This window comes from Labrus bergylta, chromosome 18 (assembly GCF_963930695.1).
Source record: "Labrus bergylta chromosome 18, fLabBer1.1, whole genome shotgun sequence".
Classification (NCBI taxonomy): Eukaryota; Metazoa; Chordata; class Actinopteri; order Labriformes; family Labridae; genus Labrus; species Labrus bergylta.
The window spans coordinates 19,689,352-19,712,415 of record NC_089212.1 but is presented as its reverse complement, the minus strand read 5'-3'; the positions used below and the strand labels follow the sequence as shown (position 1 = coordinate 19,712,415).

General features: G+C 40.4%; 1 protein-coding gene across 3 annotated transcripts in view; it reads left to right on the top strand.

The window, feature by feature from the left end:
* fndc3ba (fibronectin type III domain containing 3Ba) overlaps nt 1-20,298 on the top strand; it is a 101,427-nt gene extending 81,129 nt beyond the window's left edge. For all 3 annotated transcript variants that reach the window (XM_065966694.1, XM_065966692.1, XM_065966693.1), the window contains exons 24-27: nt 3,294-3,518; nt 10,459-10,625; nt 12,627-12,754; nt 15,505-20,298. In XM_065966694.1, the coding sequence (XP_065822766.1) occupies nt 3,294-3,518; nt 10,459-10,625; nt 12,627-12,754; nt 15,505-15,816 (832 nt within the window). In that variant the 3' untranslated portion in view covers nt 15,817-20,298. The remainder of the gene's footprint in view (nt 1-3,293; nt 3,519-10,458; nt 10,626-12,626; nt 12,755-15,504) is intronic.
* The last annotated feature ends 2,766 nt before the right edge of the window (nt 20,299-23,064 follow it).

The following is a 23,064-nucleotide window of genomic DNA, read 5'->3' as shown; positions in this document are numbered from 1 at the left end:
ATTATCAGAGTAAAATACCCTTTGAGTTCCAGAGTTTGAAACCTGAGTCTGAGACTTCCAATGCTCAAGGTCCTGCTTGATTTAGTCAAATAATGGATTATAATTAGCTTTTAACATCTGGTGGAATTCCAGTGTAACAAATATTCCTAGATACATAAATCGTGCGAGGGTCCATCTGAACGAAAAGGTGCAGGGAAAGCCAGGAAACTGGAGCCGGACACCTGGAGGCATTGCTGTAAATTAGGAAAAATCTACTTTATATCCAGAAAGAGGACCAAACTTGATGATTTATTTTTTGCACTAGGTGATGAACTGAAACAGCAGAATTAGACGAGAATAAAAATATATCGTCAGCATGTAATGAACCTTTTGTAAAATCATTTGCAAACAGCATGTCCAGATATTTCAAGGTCACATTGAATGGCTTCAGCTAGTGGCTCAATCACTCGTTCAACTAGCAGAGGAGACAACAGACAAACCCCGCCCTCTCTGAATTTAAACATTTCCTCCCCTTACCTCATTGGTTATGACCGCTGCCATCGGATGACTACAAAGAGCCTTTACCCGTTTAATGAAATCACTGCCGGGGCTCAATTTCTCTAGAGTAGAGAACAGAGAAGGACATTCGATCCGGTCGAAGGCCTTTTTTTTACCATCTAAAGAGATCTCAAGACCGTCTGTGGTTTGCTGTTGACGTAACTGAATAACATTGAGATCTCTTCAGATATTATTACAGGAGTTACGGCTTTTAATGAATCCTTATAATAATCATTTTATGTCTGCATCAACAAGTTCACAAAATATACTATTCAGGTTAAACATTGAAGTGGCAGTAATAGTAGTAGTTGTCATGGTATTAATTAGTATATAAAGCTAGTTACAGCTTGTCAGAGCAGTGATGTGAGACTTATTAACGAATACTGGGTAACCTGAATCCCCCGCTCCTTTTGTTGTGTCTCTGTAAGCAATTCTGTTTTTACATGAGTGTGTGTGTGTGTGTGTGTGTTTGTTTGTTTGCGGGCATGCACCTGATTGTATAGTGAGTTCTTTGAATTGAGGGGGAAAATGGCATGTATCAAAGGTGGGGGGAGGTGTGTTATTGCAGAGCGATCACACACCATTGTTATCATTCCGAGGTTGTTTTTGTCCCAGATGTCACTCCGCTGTGTTGCCTAATGGCTGCCACAGAGACAGAACACAGTGTTTGTGTGAGAGTGTGTGTATGTGTGTGTGCATCTGCAGGCAGGTGTGTGTGTGTGTGTGTGTGTGTGTGTGTCAGTGTGTGTGATACAGTCCACCTGTGGGAGTTTGTGTGGCTGCCAATGACGGTCTTTGGGATTGTTATTTACAGCAGTTGGGTACTTCAAATAATGTTATTCATCTCTTATTTATGTGTGCAGCTTTTATAGATCACGGTTGAAGCTGTTTGTTCTGTCAGGAGAGATAAATAGATTCATAATTTAAAATATTTATTGTTAAATTGAATCTCAGGAGAATTAAAAAAAACATTTTTTTTTAAATATTTTCAATTAGACTTCCTACATCTTGATACTGATCATTTGTAAAACGTTTCCATATTTTCATTGAAAGCTTCACAAACTAAATGTCTAAAAAACTGTGCAGAATGCCTTCAGCTGGAAACAAATTTTGCTGGGGCGCACATGGCCTAGTGGTTAGGTCGTGCCGAATGTACAGACGCCATAGACCTCCATGTATGAGCATCACCGCTCGACACTCTGGAGAGTGAGAATGCTTGTAATCCATATAGCTTCACTCTGCTGGTGACAGCCAGAAAGAGAACTTCTAGTACAATACATCAGTTCTCAAATTGAATGCTATTTGACTGGTGAATTAATCTAATAATATCAGCATATATCTGCAATAAACTTAGCAGATACCGATAGTCACTTAATATGCTAATATCGGCCGATATTATCGGCTGGCAGATAAATCGGTCGGGCTTCAGTTAACAGGTATTTAAACCTGTACACACACTTTAAGACCATGATTGCCACTATCACATCAGAGGTTCACTTAAGCGTCACTGCTCAGAAAGATTAGGACAAATGATGGTTAAAAAACAGGTAATTAAGTCAGATATTGCAGGTTTACGTAAATAGCATTAGCAACTCACATTAGCTTTTGGGATTCTTTTTTTTTTTTTTTTACTCATATTGATATTGATGTGCTGGAGTTATTATTAGAGCAGAGCAGCACACTGGTCTTCTGGTTGCTCTAAGCCAGAAGACCAGCTCTAATGTATTGACCTTTGAATGAGGATTTCGTTTTTTTTCCTTTGTTTTCCTCAGTTTATGAAATAAAAAATGCACCTGCTCTGAACATTGATATGTATATGATCACGTAACTAAATGGAATCCCTCATCACCAGATCTCTACTATGTGTACCCTGGGTCTCTTCAGTCTTCTCCATCCATCGCCATTGATTTAATCCATCCGTTAATAACCCGGTGGATGGACAAACGTTGCCCTTTCTCTACAGGCTTCAGCCAGCTGCATGGATTCATAATGAAAGGTTACAGTTACAGAGAACCGGCAATTAAATGTCAGACGCTAGATGCTTTCTAGCTGAGGGCCTCTGGCAAGGATGCTAATCAGTTGATTAGACACTGACTGAAAAGGTTTTGAAAAGCAGGTGGATTCTTGGAAGATAGGCAGCGGAGAAGAATAAATCAATATCTGCCAGTTCTTCTCGATCAGCAGCAGATATGTGGGTCCTTTTGAGTTTACAAATACACTTTTAAGACAACCAAAAAGGTAGTTTTGCTTTTTGGAACATAAAAACGAGTCTAAATGCGTAAAAAAAAAAAAAGAAATTGCTTGTTAATCTGGTGAAACGGCGCTGCAGTTATTTCTTGTTTCATGCACATTACTACGGTAAAGATACAGGGAACAAAAGTGGGCCAACAAGTCTCTGACATAATGAAGTCTCATCCTGGAGGGTACAGTGAATTGTAATGGGAGAATGGTAATGGAGGGAAGGGATCACAGAAGCGCTCAAGGTCAAAGATAATACAGCAGAGCAGCCTCTTCACTGAAAATGACTGTGCCATTAGACAAAGAGGTCTGAGAACACACAAGGTTATTTAGCACATAGCCATCCTTTTTGTCCCAGTGTAAAATTCAATTTATGCCCCACATGCCCTTTCACCACCAGTTCCTCAATAATAATAAAAAAAGGATTGTCTTACTCCTATATTTTTTTTCTAATCTTGTGTAATGCCCGGAACAATAAATCACATCTTTTTCCTCTCTGTATTGTTTTTTTTTTTTAGTGTACAGATCCAGGCTGTGAATGCCATCGGCTCCAGTCCCATGAGTGTGCCCCTGCTCGCGAGGACACGCCCCCTCCCTCCAGCCCCGCCCCCTCTGGAATGCTCGGCGGCTGGCCCTCAGAGCCTGAAGCTGAAGTGGGGCGAAAATGCCAGCAATACGCACACGCGCGCCCTGCTAACCGATGACATGGTGTACACACTACAGATGGAGGACAAGAACCACAGGTGGCGTACACACACACACACACCCACACACACACACACACACACACACACACACACACACACACACAAACAAACAAAACACCTGTTTCACTCTTACCTCATTATTTACCTCATACTGTAGACAGAAAATCGAGCCAGCTCACTGTTTTCCAAGATCACAGGGCCTTACTGGATGAATTAGATCCCAAACAACCAAAGAATACTTCACTGCACGCCTCCATGTGTGTGTTTTGTTGTTTGACCTATTTCCAGAAGCACTTCATTCACTTCCAGCCTTTTCACAAATGCACAAAACTCCTGAAAATTCCCACAGAGCTGCACTACGCTGCAAAGCTGAACACAAACGAGACACATTTTTCACCTCAACATATTCTAGGTATCTTCTTGTCAGCCTCCTAGAAAAAATGATGTAAGAAGTCGGAGGGACCTGATGTTTTTTATGCAGTTGTGAGCGAGTGGGTGGTGGTAATGACATTTATTTTTCATCTGTTGCACAACAAGTCTTTCAGAAAGTATGTTCTCAGAAAGTAAGGCATAAACTGTCATCTTAGAGTGGGACTGTAGTTTCCGCTGCCTTCTTGGATATATATATATAAATATTACACTATAGTCCTATTCAGACTGCCAGTTCAGTGTGTGATATTTACGCCCCTGTGACGTCTCGCCTTCACTATGAATGTCATGAAGCACAATGGGGGAACAAAGTGATCCCATCTCTGCGCTGCCTTCAGAGGTAGTAGCGGAAGCTTTAAAGGGGCGAGATGGGATCAGTAGAACCTACGGGGGAGAACAGCTCTGTGTGTCTGTGGGCATGTCTGAGTGTGTGTTTGTGGAGCTCCCGCTGGTCACTACATGGTGTCTTTCCACAACGATGTTATGTAATGTGAATTCACAGTCTGGAACAGCAATATTTCGCCGTTGAGGAATCAGTATAAATGCACCAAGACCGAACGACAGTGGAGCTTCGGTATGGCGCTGTTGCTGAATTGCAATTCTAAAAAGGGCTTATAGCTTCCAAGGCGCTCTTTAATACGTCATGTCTTGCGTCCTGAGAACCCCCCCCCCCCCGCCGCCACCTGTTCAGACAGCAAAAATCTCCCACTGAGAGCTTCATGTGTGAAAGGGTAATGTAGGAAGATGGCAGGGTGTCCTGAAGTTTTCTTTAGGAGTACATGTGTGAAAATGAAAATGGGCAAATGCCTTTTCTGCATTACTTCATAGGAAATCATAAGCTGATAAAAAAAAGAAACAACTGGACATGAAAAAGCTGCATAGTGGTTAAAAAAAATAAGTCTCTCTGCTTGAATATTTTTATTTGATCAAATCCACAACAATTAAAAAAAAGCCTCTCGAGAGGTTTGTTTGAAAGCAGTGTCAAAATATTGAGTTGAATCTTTTTATATAAATGTTGAATCCAGAAAACGTATCCCACCTACAACAGCAAACATATGTCGTACCTTTAGCATGCTGCTTTGCTTTGTAAGACACTGGGGGTTGGGTGCACGCTTAGCCGGGTGGCAGGTGTAGACAGGTGCCTGGGGTATTCTGATCCCAGGCGGTGCAGACTGGTCCAGGTGGGCGTGTCCTTGAAAGAGCTGACAGGGCTCGAATCCGTCGTCAGAATCTGGCATCAGGTTCAAAGTCTTGCAAAGTTCCCGTAAAGTCTCGTTCAGAGCAGCAGGAAACCACGTCAGGGATTTATGCCAACAACTTGGTATCTTGTGTTTTAAAAAACTTTGCAAGATGAAGATCCAAGTAGATATTTCAATATTGATCAGCATAATAGATCTATGAGCTTTGCATGTAATCTAAAGAGTAAGGAAGTGCTCAGAGAATTTTCTTGACACATACCGTACGTCAATTGTCTGGATACTTTTTTTTGGTGCTTCATAAATGACATTGGTCCTAAGTGGTGACGAATGGGACTTCTTCATGCATGAAGCTTACGCCATGATCAGAAATTGAAACTGGATGTGCTCAGTCAAACCTTTCAGCCACCTTGCACTTCCCTCGTCTCAGACACCTCAACCCACCGCTTGTCAATACAGCCATTCAGGACCCAGATGGTCAACACTACACACACACACACACAAACCACACACACACACACACACACTCACTGGCTTTTCTGTGCAGTAACCAGATGTACCAGTGAGTTGTCACGTTGAGGGCATCTGGAGCTGGTGGGGTTACATCAACCTTCCATTAACCTGATTGGTCAGACAGGAGTGACTAGGGGGGTGGGGGGGGAGTTAGGTATTAGCAGACAGATGAGTAAGAAAGGGAATAGAAGGGGGAGAACACGATCTCAGACAGGGACTTAAACACCTAAGGAGGAGGAAAAGGTCAGATTTGTTAGCGCTAAGAGATTTTTTAAATACATCCAAGCTGAAATGGAGAAGAGAGTAAGAAACACAGAACACCTAAAAGCAGCAAAGAGCAACATTAATCAGTCCATCTGTCAGATTGTGTTGCTCCCTGCCTCTGTCCAGCCCTCTAACTCTAGGGCTGGCCAGCGATCTGTAGTTTGAATTAAGGCTTGGCTGGCATCAGGTTGGCACTCGCTACCCTGGCAGCTCCGGAATAGTCCCGAGAGCAACAGGCGACAGATGGGACGCCATCAGGCAGGCTGTGATCTGTTAACCTCTCTCTCTCCGTCTCCCCTCTCTCTCTCTCTCTCTCTCTCTCTCTCTCTCTCTCTCTCTCTCACACACACATACAGACACACACACAAGCAAAGGCACACACACAAATACAAACCCAGAGGCATGCACGTAGCAAAAACACACTGCCGGCTGGTCAAATAAATACAGAATTCACAGTTTTCCAGCAGTGATTATTAAGTGTGAGTGTGTGTGTGTGTGTCTTTGACTGTGCTTGGATGCACCTTTGTGTTTGCATGCATCAGATGCATGTATCAGAAGGTGCTTTGAGAGTTAGCTATGTTGTTTTTTAACTCGCATATTTGAAAGAAAAGTTCTATAAAAGCACATTTTCTGTCCAAAAAGGAGTTACAACATTTTAAATCTGCGCTTTTCTCATAATTGTTCCATCAAAGTACAAGCAGCAGCTCATGAGCCATTGTTTTTAGAAAACCACATAAATAATGCATGAATACCTTTTTTTTGTGCACTTAAAATATTTTCTGTCTCAAGGATAAAATGATGGACACGGACAAGTATTCAAGCTGCGTTTGTCCTTGAATTAAGAGGAGAGAGGGCCAGTTTTGACACTCTTTAATTGCTCAGGTTTGCTTTATGTGTCCCTCCCTGCACTCTCAAAGTACACTTTATGGAGTACTTTTGATAAGAAGCGCTGCTTTTAGTCATCTCAGGAGAAACACTCACAAATGTTATTGTTCTCCTGACAAAACTTCAATTTGGAGTGAGCTCTTGCTCTAGCATGCTCCTTTATAACACAGTTCTCTTTTCTTGTGCTTAACTGGATGACAAAAACACACTACTTACACATTTACAGGACAAGATCAGCACATAGATAAGAGGTTCTGTCTTGTCCACAGGCAGTGAAGTAATAATATTATACCCCCTTAGAAAACAGCAGAAGAACCCAAACAGCACAAGAAACCAACTGAATGGTGTTGATGCCAAAAGGCAATACGAAGAGAAAGTCAGTATGAAGAACAGCGTGTAGTTATAATAAAGGCAAATACAAAATACTTAGTTATAGAAATATATTCATTTAGGCACTGTAGAAGCATATCTTTACAAAGCCAGGTGGTACATTTAGTTAGCTATATGCTAAGTGCATTTTCAAAAGTAGTGAAATAGACAACAAGCCGGTTTAATTGGTCTAAATGCTACAGATACACAATAGCAGCTCTTTCATTTGGACACAATACACAATAATAATTTCTCTCTCTCATCTTCATCTTCGTCATTTCCTCCACGAGGAAACTGCCAATTTGCTCTATAATCGACTGAGCGGTTCCGTAATGATTCATGTGTGATTCTGGGCTGGTTCAAGCAAACAGCCCTGTGCTTAGGATTCATTACCTGCAGCTAAAGGTGGTCATGAAAATACATTTACGTTGTGAAGTGTCTGGATTATCTGTGCATCATGTGTGTAGAGGCTTATCAACAGGTAAATGATGCAGGACGCCTCCTCCTCATGCTGCACTAAGCCTCTTTTACCCTGTTTACTTTCCCATCACACTATATTAGAGTGAATTGGTAGGATCTGTCTGTATTGATTAAATTGTCCTGGCGACCAGATGCTTTGGCCTGATTTGAAGGGCATCTAAAAAAAAAAAAAAAAGGGTTTGGGAGTATGGAGCGACCAAATATGTTTATCTTTGTGAACACACATTGAATAGCCAGCTGCACATTACATTTTTGGAGTTTGCAAATAAATTCCATTAGCGTCATTTTTTAAACCACATGGCATTATTGTCTATTTGTGCATTTGACTTTGGCTATCCCCAGCTCCCTCTGGCTGTCTCTTCCGCTTTGTCTCCGGCTGATTTAATTCATATTTATTCATCACATTTTATTGTCAGAATCCCCTCTGGAGAACCCTCTGAGATTTTATTTTGTTTTTCATTGCGACTTTGTGCCTCTGTAACATGATAAAGAAAGCTGTTTTCTTAGGTTCACAATCATCAGTCCCCTCTATCTTTTCTTTCCTTCCCCCTCAGCGTTCCCACGACTCAAACTAAATAATTTTTTCCACGTTCTTTCCTCCACATAAACAAACCTGTTGCTCCTGCTCTGTCCTGCAGCTACATTAGTTTGCTTGATTTTTTTTTTATTCCACTTTCTCTTCAACAAAAATACCTTCTGGCACTAATGAGAGTGTAAGGGCGCCATGGCAACCTGGGAAGTGCAGTGCAAAGACCCTCTCTGACGTAAGAGAATTTAAGATGGATGCAGGTGAAAGACAACAAGGGGGTGGCACAGGGTTTCAGTTGTCGTCAGAAAAAATAATTATCCATCCATGCTTCCATCTTCAATCTCATTTCATGGCCTCCAGCCTTTTTAAAATACGGTTAATCCTTATCATCCATCATGTGTCACTGAGCCCATCCATATGTTAATCCATCCTCATTTCTTCAACCCTCCCCCTCCACAACCTCTTTTTCTGCCATTTTCTTCTTTATGTAAACCCATTTGTTTTTCCAAGAAGTCAGCCTCTGAAAACAAAGTGTCTCCCTCTTTGATCAATAAGCAGCCATGCATGAAACATCCATATAAAGAAGAGCAGATCATAAACAGGTTTGCTATAAAAAGGACACATAACAATTAATGGAATGTATTTCAGCTCTTTGAATGACCCTAATTCATTAATTTTGGACTTTTAAATGTTGAATTAGGAAGGAAAAGTGTAACATCTCACTTGAGTGATACAAACATCAATTTTAATTGTTTTCATTAATAAAATCCCATCATAACATCCCTACACACACTTATTTTTTTTAACCAAAAGACTTTTGTATTAATTGTCCAGTCCGAGCTGTCATTGGGCGAGAGGCGGGGTTACACCCTGGACTGGTCGCCAGTTAATCTAAGGGCTGACATATAGAGAAGGAAAACCAGTTGCACTCACATTCACGCCTACAGGCAATGTAGAGTCACCATTTAACCTGACAAGTATGTCTTTGGACTGTGGGAGGAAGCCGGAGCACCTGGGAGAACCCACGCATACACGGGGACAACATGTAAACTTTCAAACCAGGGACCACCTCACTGTGAGGAGACGGCGCTAACTGCTTGCCACCAGATTTTAGTTCATACGTGCAAATCAAATTTTGACAACATCTTTGTTTATTCATCACATTTCATATTGTCTCAATATATCTCAATTTTGAACAAGTTTATCACACGTCGCATCACTATCTGAGGTCGTACAGTGCTAGTGTGTGTGTGTGTGTGTGTGTGTGTGTGTGTGTGTGTGTGTGTGTTCACTGTAAGTCCTGGCAGCGAGGCAAAGGATTAACAGCATCGTATATCAGCCAGGGAAACACATCACCTCTCTATAGTGCAGCTACATAAAGAGCTCATCAAGAGTTATAGCCTTCGACTAAACCATGACCTCCTCACTCTCTCCTCTCTTTCCTTCATACCTCTGATCCTTCATCACTGTCTCCGCTCTTATAATTACCTCTCCTTTCCTCCTCCTATATTTCTCCTCCACCTCATATCCTCCTCTGACTTTCCTCCTCTTATCTTTGCCTCCTATCTTCTCTCCTCACTTGCCCCCGTCACCTTTGTCTTCCCCTCTTTCCCATAACTCCCTTCCTCGCTCCAACTTCTACCTTATTGTGCCGCAAAGCCGATAGCAGAGATAAATAACCACTTCACAGCTCAAATCCCCATTTCTCCTTGACTCAACTCATACGCTCACTTATCATCTCTGCTGCAGTCCATCAATCCGTCCTTCTAGCCATCTAAAAAAACTTATTTGGTGCTGGTTTTGATCAGATATGTGACTTAGTCCTGTCAGTGTTGGTCCTGTGTCTTTATAAATCAGCACTATCTTTGTTAAGATGTAGTCTTCTCTCATCCTGCCAGCATCCCTGTTTCGTTTCAAGGTCTCAACTACTTATTTCTCGAGACAGAGCCTCGTCTAGGCGTTGTATACTACATTAATTTGATTGAGTTAGATCCTGCACAACTTTTTCTAAAACTGCAGGCCCATAAGATGTGAATAAACATAATTCAGACTTAGATTTAAAGTGACAAGATCATGTTCAAAAAATCAAGTCTATATTATATTGGGTTGGATTTTAAATCTCATTCCCTCATCAGAAGTGTAAATAAGCACTTAACTGATAATCCATGCTGTAATGAAAAACTCTATATTGCCAATCTATTCCTAACATTGCCTTCATCAATCCCTCGGCTATTTTCCCTTCTTTACACATTTCTGTCTTGATTGATGATTTGTTTTCTCACTCCTCCTTTTCTTTATGTTCTCTGTCCAGGTTTGTGACGATCTACCACGGTCCCAGCCACACCTACAAGGTCCAGCGGTTGACCGAGTCCAGCAGCTACAGCTTCAGAATACAGGCCATCAGTGATGCTGGAGATGGTCCTTTCTCTGACACGCACACCTTCTGCACCACCAAGTCTGTTCCCCCTGCCCTGAAAGGTAAACTATCAGAGACAAAATGTGTTTTGTCACATAGTGAAATATGTAAGATTGACTTCATTTTCACCAGAATATACATTTTTAGTGTGTCAAAGATTTTTTTTTTTTGGTTATTCATTCAAAATCTCCAGGAATTAAAAATTAGATAGGGTTTAGCTCGTGAAGACCTAAACGGTGTGTGCACAATTTGCTGTTCAGGCTACTAGTACTTAAACAATCGTTGCTTCACTTGGTTTGTTTAACTTCCAAAAAAAGTAATTTCCTCTACCAATAGTTTCAATCTCACTGTAAGTGCTTCTCCTTACTCAATGTAGGTGTTTTGCCCTGTCAATGTGAGGCCAAGACGCAACATGGAAAAATGCCCAAATCACTCAAATGCCAAGCAGCCACACTTGACAATTTTTCAAGTTTAACATAAAGATGGTTTATTTACAACTGTTAGGTTTACATTTAAGATGAGTCATTCTAGAGCAAAAATATACCAATAAATACATACCACAGTCGTAACAGGAGATAGAGTTTGTCATGTGTTGTTTATGTGGATAGTATTTATTAGTTTGCAATGAGTGTGTGAGTGACAGGTTATGCTCACCTAGCTTTTGTTATTTGGACACTTAGCATGACATTGCTAGCATAATGTGTTGTAAGAACACTGGGTTGAGTTTAATTTCAAGTCTTACATTTTCAGGTCAGATGTGTTGAAGTTATATATTTTTAAACCTCTTTTTGGGTCACATATTAGCGAGCTAACATTAGCTTGCCAGTTGTTTCGATTAGGCATGCAGCCTGGCAGTTACTGTCTGTAAACATCTTGAAATCTATCCTGAGGAAGTTTGAGTTGGGCAACCAATTTTTGATTTAAAAAAAAAAAAAAATGAACTCGACTTATGTTATATGTTAGCTGAGATTCATCTTTAAGGAGCTGTTGTAACCGACTCCAGCAGCTGAGGAGATTCTCTGAGAGACACACTTAAAGAAAAAAAAGCCTTGTTCCTGTTCAGCATTTTCACTTGACATGTTTACTGTAATTCTGCTTCATGATTATTGCCTCCAGTATGTGCTCCTATAGCTGTAAACCGAGAGGTTGTGGCTTATTATAGCTACAATAGTCACAGTTAACAGTATCCTCTCAGGTGATAAAACTAGAATAGATTATGATTATGGCCGTGAGGCTGTAAATGTGCAGCAAAGCATCGACATAACCATAAACAGTCCTGTTACAGCCTGTGTAAAACTTCTAAGGTTCTCTGCAAACTGCCGTTCATTTCGAACAATGGAGAGCAGAGAGACTTCAGACAAATTAATTCATAGGTATCTGGTTTAGTTGATTAAAAGGTCACATATTATTCTCCTTTTTAATAAGTTTAAATAAGTCCCAGAGGTCCCCAAAACATGTCTGTAAAGTTTCCTGTTACAAATCCACCCTGATTCTGTATTTGATCATGCCTATAAACCCCTCTATTTAAGCCCTGCTCTGAACAGGCTGTTTCTGTGTCTGTAGCTTTAAATGCAAAAGAGCTGTGTCTGACCACGCCCCTCTATGGAAGGGAATGTGGCTTGGGCTGGTTTGCACCATGCCCTTTTGTTAACGGTGACAAAGCAGACTCAGAGGGCAGCTCAAACACCCAGCTGTGGGAGTGTCACCCACCTGGGGGAGGGGTTACTGCCCTATGTGATGTCATAAAGGGAAGATCTCCAAACAGCCTGTTTGAGCACACATTTTCTGAAAAGTGGAGCAGGCAAAAGACAGAGAGGATGGACTATTTTCATAATTGGGGGATTTGTAGACAGAAAAATAAATAGGTGGTTAAAAAAACAACATGTATATATGGAACAGTTTTTTATTAGTATTATGTATTTATTTTTATTGTAATTAAGGTTGATTTTTTCTTAAAAGTGCCCAAATGTAGAAAATCCTAATCATATTTTACTAATGTTTCCTGTTTCTTTGTATGAAATCCTGTGATTTCAATAAAATTTTGATCTCATTTAATCCATCAGCTCCAAGAGTGCACCAGCTGGAGGGGAATGTGTGCGAGATCACATGGGAGACAATCCAACCAATGAGAGGCGACCCTGTGAGCTACGTGCTGCAGGTGCTGGTGGGACGCGAGTCAGAATACAAACAGGTACGCCTCTCAGACGCACACACAGACTCAGGTCACATGAGGACAGTTCTAAGAGTTAAGGTGTCTTGCCTCTGTTGTCCAGAGTCCCTTTTCAATTATTTGGTTCAATCTTAGTTTCAAGAACGATTTCTGAAAGATATTTTTCTCCCTGAGGAGAAGAAAAAATCAATTTGCATTGACAGTGAAAGTATTACAGAGCACCAAATCTCCCACACACCTAGACTTACATTTACATATTGAAGAATCTCTGAAGAATCTCTTGATAGGCTCTGAAAGCCTGTGAAGCTAAAGGGAACCTTCAGTGTCGGGAGTATTGAAAAGTACTGAAGGATTTTAACAAGAACCACAACATTGAAAGAATCATAAAAGACTCTTTCTCCACTCGTTGATATGGGATCAGGTTTCTTGCAGTTTGAGCGGAACAGCAGACAAAAAGGCATTTGTCTTCAGGGCCGTTTTACGCTCTGTTATTGAATCACTGAATCATTGGGGGAAACAGGAGATGATACTCGCCAACAAACAAAAAACGCAGCTGTGTGCATTTTTGGGAATTTGTGATGTGTATTTGCTCATTGCATTATGTGCAAACACATCAGCTGTCAATACATTTTTGTGATGCTACTTCAAATCTTTGTATACCTTCTTTGCTGTGTATTTGTCCTTTTGTTATGTCTGTTTGTGAATCTCACAATAATGAATGCATTGATGCACTAGTTAGGCAGTTAAAGTGGCAAACTCATTTTATGCACAAGTGATGCTGGGAATTCAGATGGTTTCAACTATAACTCAGTACAACAGGTGCATTTTATTCATATATAACAGTATTACACTCCAGAAATGTGTCTAAAGATGCTTTGAAATCCATCTTGATTAGTCTAAGGTAGAACTCCCCTTCTTATGAAAAAGCCTTGTAATAGACAAACTATCAGAGCAGGGATCCCTCTCTGAGATCAGAATAGCAAGCAATGGATGGGATGCGTTCAAATAGTCTATCACAGAAAAAAAAACAGGGAAGGGAGGGAGGTGGAGGAGGAGGGGGGGGGGGGGGGGGGGGGTGCTCGTCTCACAGTGTGCTAGCCTCGGGTACGGGGGCGGAGTGGACCTGAGTGAGACTGGAGGGTGTGGGGTCTTAAGAGGTTGGTGGACTACTGCAGGAGGGAGGGGACAGGGACTTTGGGGATACTGAGAAAGTGGGCTTTTGCAGCAAGCCTCAAGTGGACACTGGATGAACTGCAGTTTTTTGCATTTCCACATTGGGTACATTTTCAACACCAGAGATTGCGGCTTGGGTTTTACTAATTTCCATCGCACTCATTGTAAGGGGAGAGGATCAAATATAACAACAACATTCTTGGATGCCAAGCTTTAAAAAAAAAAAAATTGCATATTTAAAGAGCTACTGTTACTTGATCAAACCGTTTTTTTATGTGAAGCAGGGCAAATGCCCGGCATCAGTTTGATCGCCCTTATGTCACACTCAAATTTGTAAGTGATTATCTGCCTTAATGGTCACACAAATCTAGTGTCATCTGCCACAAGCCATTTCTAATGCCTTTTCAGAATACAATGAAAACAGGCCTACATGAGCCCTCATGTCAGCTTCTTTCCTGATTATGCAGAACAACACCACAGTAATGAGTTGCTCTAGTCGTGTCTTCAGTCACACACACACAAACACGAAAGTGACATTTCAAGGGATTCAAATTGTACTGCGTGCTTGTTATGCCATTGCCTCAATATGATTGATCTATTATGAGACAATCATGTACGAGACTGAACAAATATGGGTTCAATGACTTCCCAAAGAACATTTCAACAAGACACACCTCTGTGCCCTTTTGTCTCCTCGGAGGTTTGCTGAAGAAATATTGAAATCTGTCACTTTTATTCTTTTGTTTTTACAGTGTTGTGGTTTTTCATTTGAAGTCTGTTACTGAAGCTTGAAGCAAAGTCAAGTATTATGAATGTCATTTCACCTTGATGAAGGAAATGTTAGCCCAGCATCCTGACAACCAGTCAACATTAAAACAAAATAACACATGAATGATAGGTTCCAAAAGAACACTTATAATTTGAACTTGACCGTTACTACTAAGCTGGTTTAATGCAGACATCATGGTTGATTTGTAACATTCATCATTTGTGTCAGCCATCTAGCTTGTTTACAAAAATGGTGCTCGACCTTTTTCAGGCCAGATGGAAATCTGTCTGAAGGGCATTGGGCCTGATGCGTCTGCCACTAAAAATAAAAGATCTTTCTGGTTCCAAAGCTTTAGAAAGGTTTTACTACATTAGCCCCTTACAAAAACAGACTAAGATTTATTTTCAGAGACATTTGCTTGATCAATGATTTTATTTATACAGTTTATATTTTGTTTAGGAGCAATTATGGATGGAAATCATGGATAAAACCTTTTTTTTAAAAGAAGGAAAATTGACAGGAAAAATGTATAGTATATACACTCTGAGCACACTTAAGTGAAAAGCAGCAGGCTTTGTATTTTATTGGATACATGAGATGAGATGAGATGAGATGAGATTCAACTTTATTGTCATTACACATATACAAGTATAGAGTAACGAAATGAGGTTTGGCATCTCACCAGAAGTGCAATAAGCAGAAAGTGCAAGAATCTGTGCTATGTACAAGTACATGCTGTAGTGTCTATTCTTTTAATTCTGTCAACATAAACAAAGTGTTTATGTTTTTACTGCTTTGCTCTAAAAACGTTCTTTCTTTCTCCTCTCAGGTTTTTAAGGGCGAGGAGGGCATGTTCCAAATCACTGGTCTCCAGGGCAACACGGACTATCGTTTCCGCGTTGGCGCCTGCCGCCGCTGCCAGGATACGTGCCAGGAACTGTGCGGACCACTGAGCCCCTCCTCCTTCTTCACGCTGCGCCGCCAGGAGACGGCATCGTCGGGAGAGCTCTGCCCCGTCGAATCGGGCAAAGGAGCGGGCCTGATCTCCAGTGACGAGCGCTTCGCGGCGCTCATCGTGTGCGTGTTCGCGGGCTTCTCCATCCTCATCGCCTGCTTGCTACAGTACTTCTTCATGAAGTGAGGGAATTTTAACTATAGGATAGAAAGAGAAAGAAAAATCACAGTCTATGAAAGAAGCGAATGAAATCAAAACAAACACTTGAGATGTACTTCTAAGGCGATGTTTGTGTTTTTTTTTTTTGTTTTTTTTTAGTCAAAGTATTGATTCTGGCTTTCCTCACCTTGTTCTCGTCGTCTTTTGCCGTCACTTTGTTCAGTCTCATTTCACTCTCTGTGTCTCTGTTGTCTTTGTATCACTGTCTAAATCATGTGTTGAGGATTTCTGTCGAGGGGAGCTTCGTTTTAGCTGTACCTCGGCTGGGAAATAAAACTGATAATCAAGCCTTAAAAATAGCTGTGAGCAAAGCAGATGCTCCTCAGACTGACTTGCATGTTTTTTTTTTTTTTTTTTTTGTATCTTTTTAAAAACATTATTCAAGATTAGAGAATGTGTATATTTCTTGACGGTCATTGCCTTAATTTTTGTTTCAATTTTACAATGTGTAATTACATTTTTCTTTTTCTTTTTTTTGCAGTCTGTATCCATTTCAGCCATATTCCAATGTAGGCCTTCAAAGCTTTAGCCGTTCATACCTTATAACTCAGTTTGTTGCTACTCTACAGGCTGTCAGTCAATTCATGCAATCTGCGCCTGCTCTCACACACAGACTGACAGAGACACAACACAAACACACACACACACACACACACACACACATGCACATTATACAATAACACTCATGCAATGACATCAGAAACACACATATCTGCTCAGCTTTGAACACTCAAATCACTCACTCATTCAGCAACCAAAGTGATGCAATTCATGTGTGGTGTAAGATGCTGCTATCCTGTGATTTTTATTATATCTAAGAAAGAATGGAAAACCAGTTATCTAATATATATATATACACAATATATATATATATATATATATATATATATAAATATATGTTATTACAAATATCTATGATGCTATAGAAGTGATGTTATATAAGTGATGGCAATGTAAGGTCTGAACTACAGTGTGAAAGGGAGAGAAGTCGACTCTAGGTGCTCACAATCAGCAGCTCTGAGGTCAGCTCTGCATCTCGTGCAAACGCTTTGAAGGAGCCCTTAAACACTGGTCTCAGATCAGATGATGAACCCTCGTTGGTATACGAATGCCAGGAGGGCCTAAACTGGTCGATCCTAAATGGCTGCAACTTACCAGGAAAGAGCTTGACTTGGCATTTGATTGGCTCTTTGTCAGTCCTTTGATTTTCTACCATCTCATCGCTCTTGCCAGTTTGTTTGTTTTTTTTATCTGTAGCTGTAGCCGCAGACCCAGAGGTGCTAACAAGCCTGCCAGCTAGCTGCCCTTCTCAGAGCTGTGTGTGTGTGTGTGTAAACCAGGAAAAGTTGTTAGCATTGAGCTTTAGCTTCAACCGCGATTTCGATTTAGCAAAGCCAGAGCAGTGGTCAAGCTGTAGTTTCCTCTTCCACCTAGTCTGTGAATCGAGACATTTGAAGACTCTTCTCCTCTTTCTCCTCTGCTGCCCATGATTACCTTTCTGCTCTGGCTGCTCCTCTCTTGCTTTAGATCCATCCCATCTCTCTGCCCATGCACTACTCTCTCTCTCTCTCTCTCTTTTTTTAATTTCTCTCTCTCTTTAAAAGGTGCTTTATTGACATGTAATGAGAGCAAGTAGCAAGTCTGCTGTGTCACCTCAGACCGACATGTTCTCTGGGGGACTAATGATCACTAACCAAACAAGCCTTTGACAGAACACTACTCAGCAGACAGAACAGGGCATTCTGACACATGTTAACACCCCCTGACCCTCCCACCTGACTCCTGAAACCCCGACCTGAAAAACAAAGCCAAGGTACAGCCCGATACACACACCCTGATGATCCAAAGAAGTCACCCTGACCTGCGTGATTAATGTGTGACATGTCTATTTCTATCAGGCGGGGTGCGAGGGAAAAAAGAAAACAGGATGGGATGGGGGGGGGGGTTAGGTAAAGAGGCGGGGCTGTAGCTGAGCCCCACCTCTCTGCTCTGATTGGCAGCCTGTAACGTACCTCAGGGAATAGGCCTTACAGAGGGGAGCTCCACAACTTGTCGTCCCCATCGCTGTCATCATTTTCATAGAAACAGCCTCTTCTTCCTCCGTCTTCCTCCCTCCCTCTCTTTTTCTTTTCTTCTTTTATTTGTTGATGCTGTATCTCGTCCTCTGTCTTAGCTGTGCCTTGCTCCTGTATGTCAGTAAGCAAAGTGGTTTACTAGCTCAAAAAAAAACCTTTGCCAAAGTTGATGGGAAAGTTAAGGTAGAGTTCTTTTCTAGGTTTATTTATACTATATATTTGCATACAGTACTTTACATGCCAATTACAGTGCAATCTTCATTTATTTATTGTTAAAGATTAAGAGACAAGTGTAGTTATATACTAATTTTTTTCCTTGTAGCATGTTTTTTTTTTCTTTTTTAAATTTTTTTTTAATGGATGTATGTTAGATTGTATGATTAAGGCCAGCATTCCTTATCTCAGTAACCCTTTAAGTATTTCTCCTACAGCTGTTGGGAACCTGTAGCTCATCAGTCCATGCATTGCAGTTATCATTGCTGTTTCAAACATGTAACCAAATGCCTTTATGTTTTGTTTGATTTTTTTTTTTTCTTTTTTTTCATCTCCTGTCTCGGCCATGCACAGCCGAGCAGTTCTTGTAATGCTTAGAGAGACATGTAGCAAAGTCGGGCCTTAAGGTCACTTCACTTCACCTGTATTGGGATAAACGTTGCTGCCTTTGGCTTCTTTATTTTGTATTTTTCCTGGTTAGTGTTATAATGAAGCTTCTGATATCTTTTGACTGTTTTATTGCCAAAGCGCAGGCTTCTCGTGTCCACTAGATGTTGCGTTTCGCAGTTGTCTAAAGGGTTCTGTGATGTTCTTCTGCAACGACACAACATTACAATTATTACTATTGTTATTATTATTCTCTCGAAAGGAAAAAAAAAAAAACATTAACTTGATCTGTGATTATGCTTCTTTTCATATTATCTTTTATTGTTTGTTTTGTAAAGCAAATTGTGCCATTTTTAAAAATGTGTAGCCCCCCTTTAGGAGGAGAGTATCGCAGCCTGATTTCACACAGAAAGGTTATGAAAAGAAAAAAGAGGCAAAAACAATCATTCAGTGATTTCAGGCGGATGACGACAATAATAATATTGACGATTCCTTGTTCAGGCTAGTGCTGGTATAGCAGTAGTGAGTATTTTGTATCCAGTATTTTGGTAAGAGATGATATACAGAGATATCTATAGAGCTATAGAATGAGATGGTAATCCATTATGACTAACAGAGTTGAAGCACTTTTTATATGCCGAGCATTAGCATTAATGAGGTTTAATACGAGCGGGAGGAGACCAGAGGTCCTCCGCTCTGTTCCAAACACTACTGCCAACGCCGTCTGTTACATTCATTGGCATTACCGTGCCGTTGGCGTCACTGTGACATTGGCATTACTGGAGCACTGTTCTGTGCTTGTCAGATGGCACCCTGCTCCCTGCAGAATGCAATCTACGGCAACAAAGGAAGTTCAAAGGGAGTCCAGTGCGTCTCTCATGGCGTCGACCTTTTCCTGTTGCATTGTTGTCTACAGGTGATGTGTGACGTGTCCTGTCCTTAAAACCCTGATGTTATGTTGCCCACCCACAGCCCACCCACAGTCCCCCCACCCCCCACCCCCTATTACCCCCTTTTTTCAAGCCTTAATGCCCGGATGGGAGAGCTGAGGTTCACCTTGGCCGAGCTCAGGCCAGTCATGTTAGTGTTTTACAGCCAGGGTTAACATAGAGTTAACTGAATGGTTGTTTTTTTTGTGGGCAGGGTACTCCCTTTTATGTGCTTTTATGTTTTTTATTTGGTTTCATATGCTGGCGATTTTGTAGACACCCCGCCCTCCCAAAACCCCCCACATCGCCCCCTACCTGCAGGTCCTGCACATTTGGCGGGTATGTCGAGAAAGAGAGACAATTATTATTTTTTTAAAGCCCAGAAAAGTCCCCCCCCCCCCCCCACGTCTGTGCCTTCTGATCAGTTAATTTTCTTCTTTTTAATTTTTTTCTTTGTTTTGTTTATGTTTTGTACGTTTTACAGTAAGTAGAGATTTTGACTGAGAATTTGGCGATTTGACAAACACACAGAGACTCACAGGTATTTAACTATTTTTTAAGCGAGACAAAAAAAAAAGAAACATATTTTTACCTCACGATTTAAAACAAACATTCCAATGTTGTCATGGTCTACGAATTGAAAAAAAGAAAAAAAAGAAATTCATGCATTTCTTCTTGAATTGTAAATGTTAGACAATTTCATATGCATTATATAAAAGAAACTGCCATATCAATTTTAATGTATAGATTTTTGCAAATACTACCCTATGTATGTAAGACGTAACTGTATCGGTAGCGTATATATAATATATTTATGCCCAATAAATGTTTTGATTTTTTTCTGACTTTGATTCCTCCTGTTTGTTTTATTAAAACACTGCTACATTCACATACATACATACAGTGCTTACTTTATACTGATTTACACACAATTCTGTGTCACACATATGTTACAGATGTTCGATTTGCAAAAGAAAAAAGAAACCTGACCTGAACTCCATGTGCTTTACATTAAAAACATTGAAATAGAAATTTAAAGAAAAATCAACAAATGCGTTAGAGACATATTAAACACTCCAATAATTGAAAATAAAAGAAAATGATAATGATGATAATAATACAAATGAAAAGACAACATTGCCCATACAACGCACAGACATATAAAATCAATTTTCTGTCCTAATCATGCTGCACTCACACATGGAACACAGAGGCACACATAAACATAAACATAAACAAATACACATGCAGTCACACATACTAACGAACAAAGACCTGAGAGAAGTAGTGTTTTTAAATTGATTTTTCGGGCAATTTGTTCCAGAGAACAGCACCATAGTGACTAAATGCACATTCACCTGATTGTGATTTAATTTGAGGTACATTCAGGAGACGCATGCTTGATGATCTGAGGGATCTGGTCGGGCTATACCTATTGAGAAGGTTGGAAAATTAATTATTGGGCAATTATGAACTTACAGAAATGTCTGTATTGGCCCAAATCTAACAGTGAAGCACGGATTAGATTTTTTTAATACAACATGTTGCAGAAAATATTATGTGGGTTGATGAAGAAATGGTGCCATCACATAGTTAGTCCAGCAGATCACACTGTTACTCTCAGCCCTGCAGCAGATGTAGCATAGCATCACAGCTGGACCAATGTTGGTCCACAAAGTTCAATAATGTTACTTTTTTTAGTACTGTTTTAAGAGAGCGTCTCTCTGGGTACATTTGCATAGGCATGTCAGTGTGATGCACAACTTACATACAAAAGCATTATTTCAAAATCAGCCGCCACATCAGTGAATACCATAAACTGTATCAGTATTAGTCCCCAAAAAAACACATCTGTCCGCCTCTATAGTGGAACTGACCTGTATAGCCGATGCGAATGCACAAACTGTTTCTCTCAAATTAACTTTTGTGTAGCTGTATTGATTTTTGGCCTCAGGATTTAATTAAAAAAAATGATGAGCTAGCTCATTATTGCGTCAGATACACCATTAATGCACTGTTATGAACATCTCTGAGAAACAGTCAATATTTGTAATATGAGGTTTTAAAACGATGACTCAAGATTTTAATTCTGTTTTTAAATGTTGTAATTCTTCAAATTGTCAATATTTATAATCACAGTCTCACTCGAATAATTGTGCCGTTCTATCTTTTTGTCACCCGAGGTTCCAATGATGTAGTGTGTGTGTGTGTGAGTGTGTGTGCGTGTGTTTGTGTGTTAATTCAAGCTTTACTATTTGTGTGCTTCCATTTACAAATCCTGTTGGAGAATGCAAATCTGTAGACAGAATACACATTTATTGGGGTGTAAGAAGCGCTTGTTTCTGTATGAAGATGGAGAAGTATCCCCCACTGGCATATCTGTGCTGCAGAGAGGAAAGCAGTCTGTGTGTGGAGCAAAAAAGCCATAAATCATCAGCAGTAATGCAATACAGTAACCTATCGACCTTCATCTGACAATAACAGCTTTAGATGATCTCTTAAAAAGACATAGAGTATGCAATTAAAATCTACCCAACAATCCACTCTTGGGTGAGGACTCTCAACTTCACTTCTATTCTCCCTCGTCAGGTTTTAAAGTTTCTATAGTTGGGCTGTCAAAAAAAAAAAAAGAAGCAGCAGCAAATAGAAAAGGAAGTCTTCGCTGGAGGTTCCTTATCACTAACCCAAGCAATGACAAGTCTGAGAAGTTAGAGATTGCCAGAAGAGAAATCGACTCTGCACAACTCATCCTCACCCTGCAATGCAGCAGGAACAATGTGAGTTTTGTTTTTTTTGTTTAACTTATTGTGTGGATGGTCTTTGCTGTATGTATTTAGGTTTGTTTAAAGGAGTGCAGAAATTAAAGATATAAGTTTGAGATTGCATTATAAACCATGTCACCTTTATCTTTTTTTAAATAAAGCTTTAGTAGATTATAATAAAACAAACTCCAATGTAAAGGAGAAGCTTTCTAAGCAGTGGTTTATAATATTAGACTCCTCCAGACTGTGAAATGTAAAGTTGAAAAATAAAGTACTCAGACAGCATGTAGAGCATATTAATATTGGACAAGTACACAAGCTGTACTATTGTAAATTCACCAAGAACAACAGTACACACTGATACAAAATCAAATCAGTTTTTCAAACCCATTGGAGGATAAATGTATTCTACTGGCTGAGTCACAAGTCTGCAAGATAACTTCAGGAAGTCCAGAACAGTAAAGAACGAAGGCTGTCTTCCTTTCTTTTCAGCAAAGAACAAGTAGCCCAAACCCATCAGTCTGAAAATATTATAATAACTATATTGACATGTCATCTTGTGAGCGTGTTTAAGTTTGTGTGCTTTAAGCTCAAAGCACTGATACAGCCTCACAGAGCTGCTTGCGTGGCGGTTTACTCTCATGGTTAAAATGGATGCCTACTGCAGGATATTGTGTTTGCTGTCAGAAGAAGGCACCAGAAGTATAACTATATTTAAGGGCCAGATCTGAACCCAGCAGAGCACCTCTGGCATTCTGCACCCCCACAGGCCCCCTGAATAACTGTGTGTCAATATGAAGTCTGCAGAGACCGTGACCCCTGTGGAACACTTTTATGAATCCATGCGCC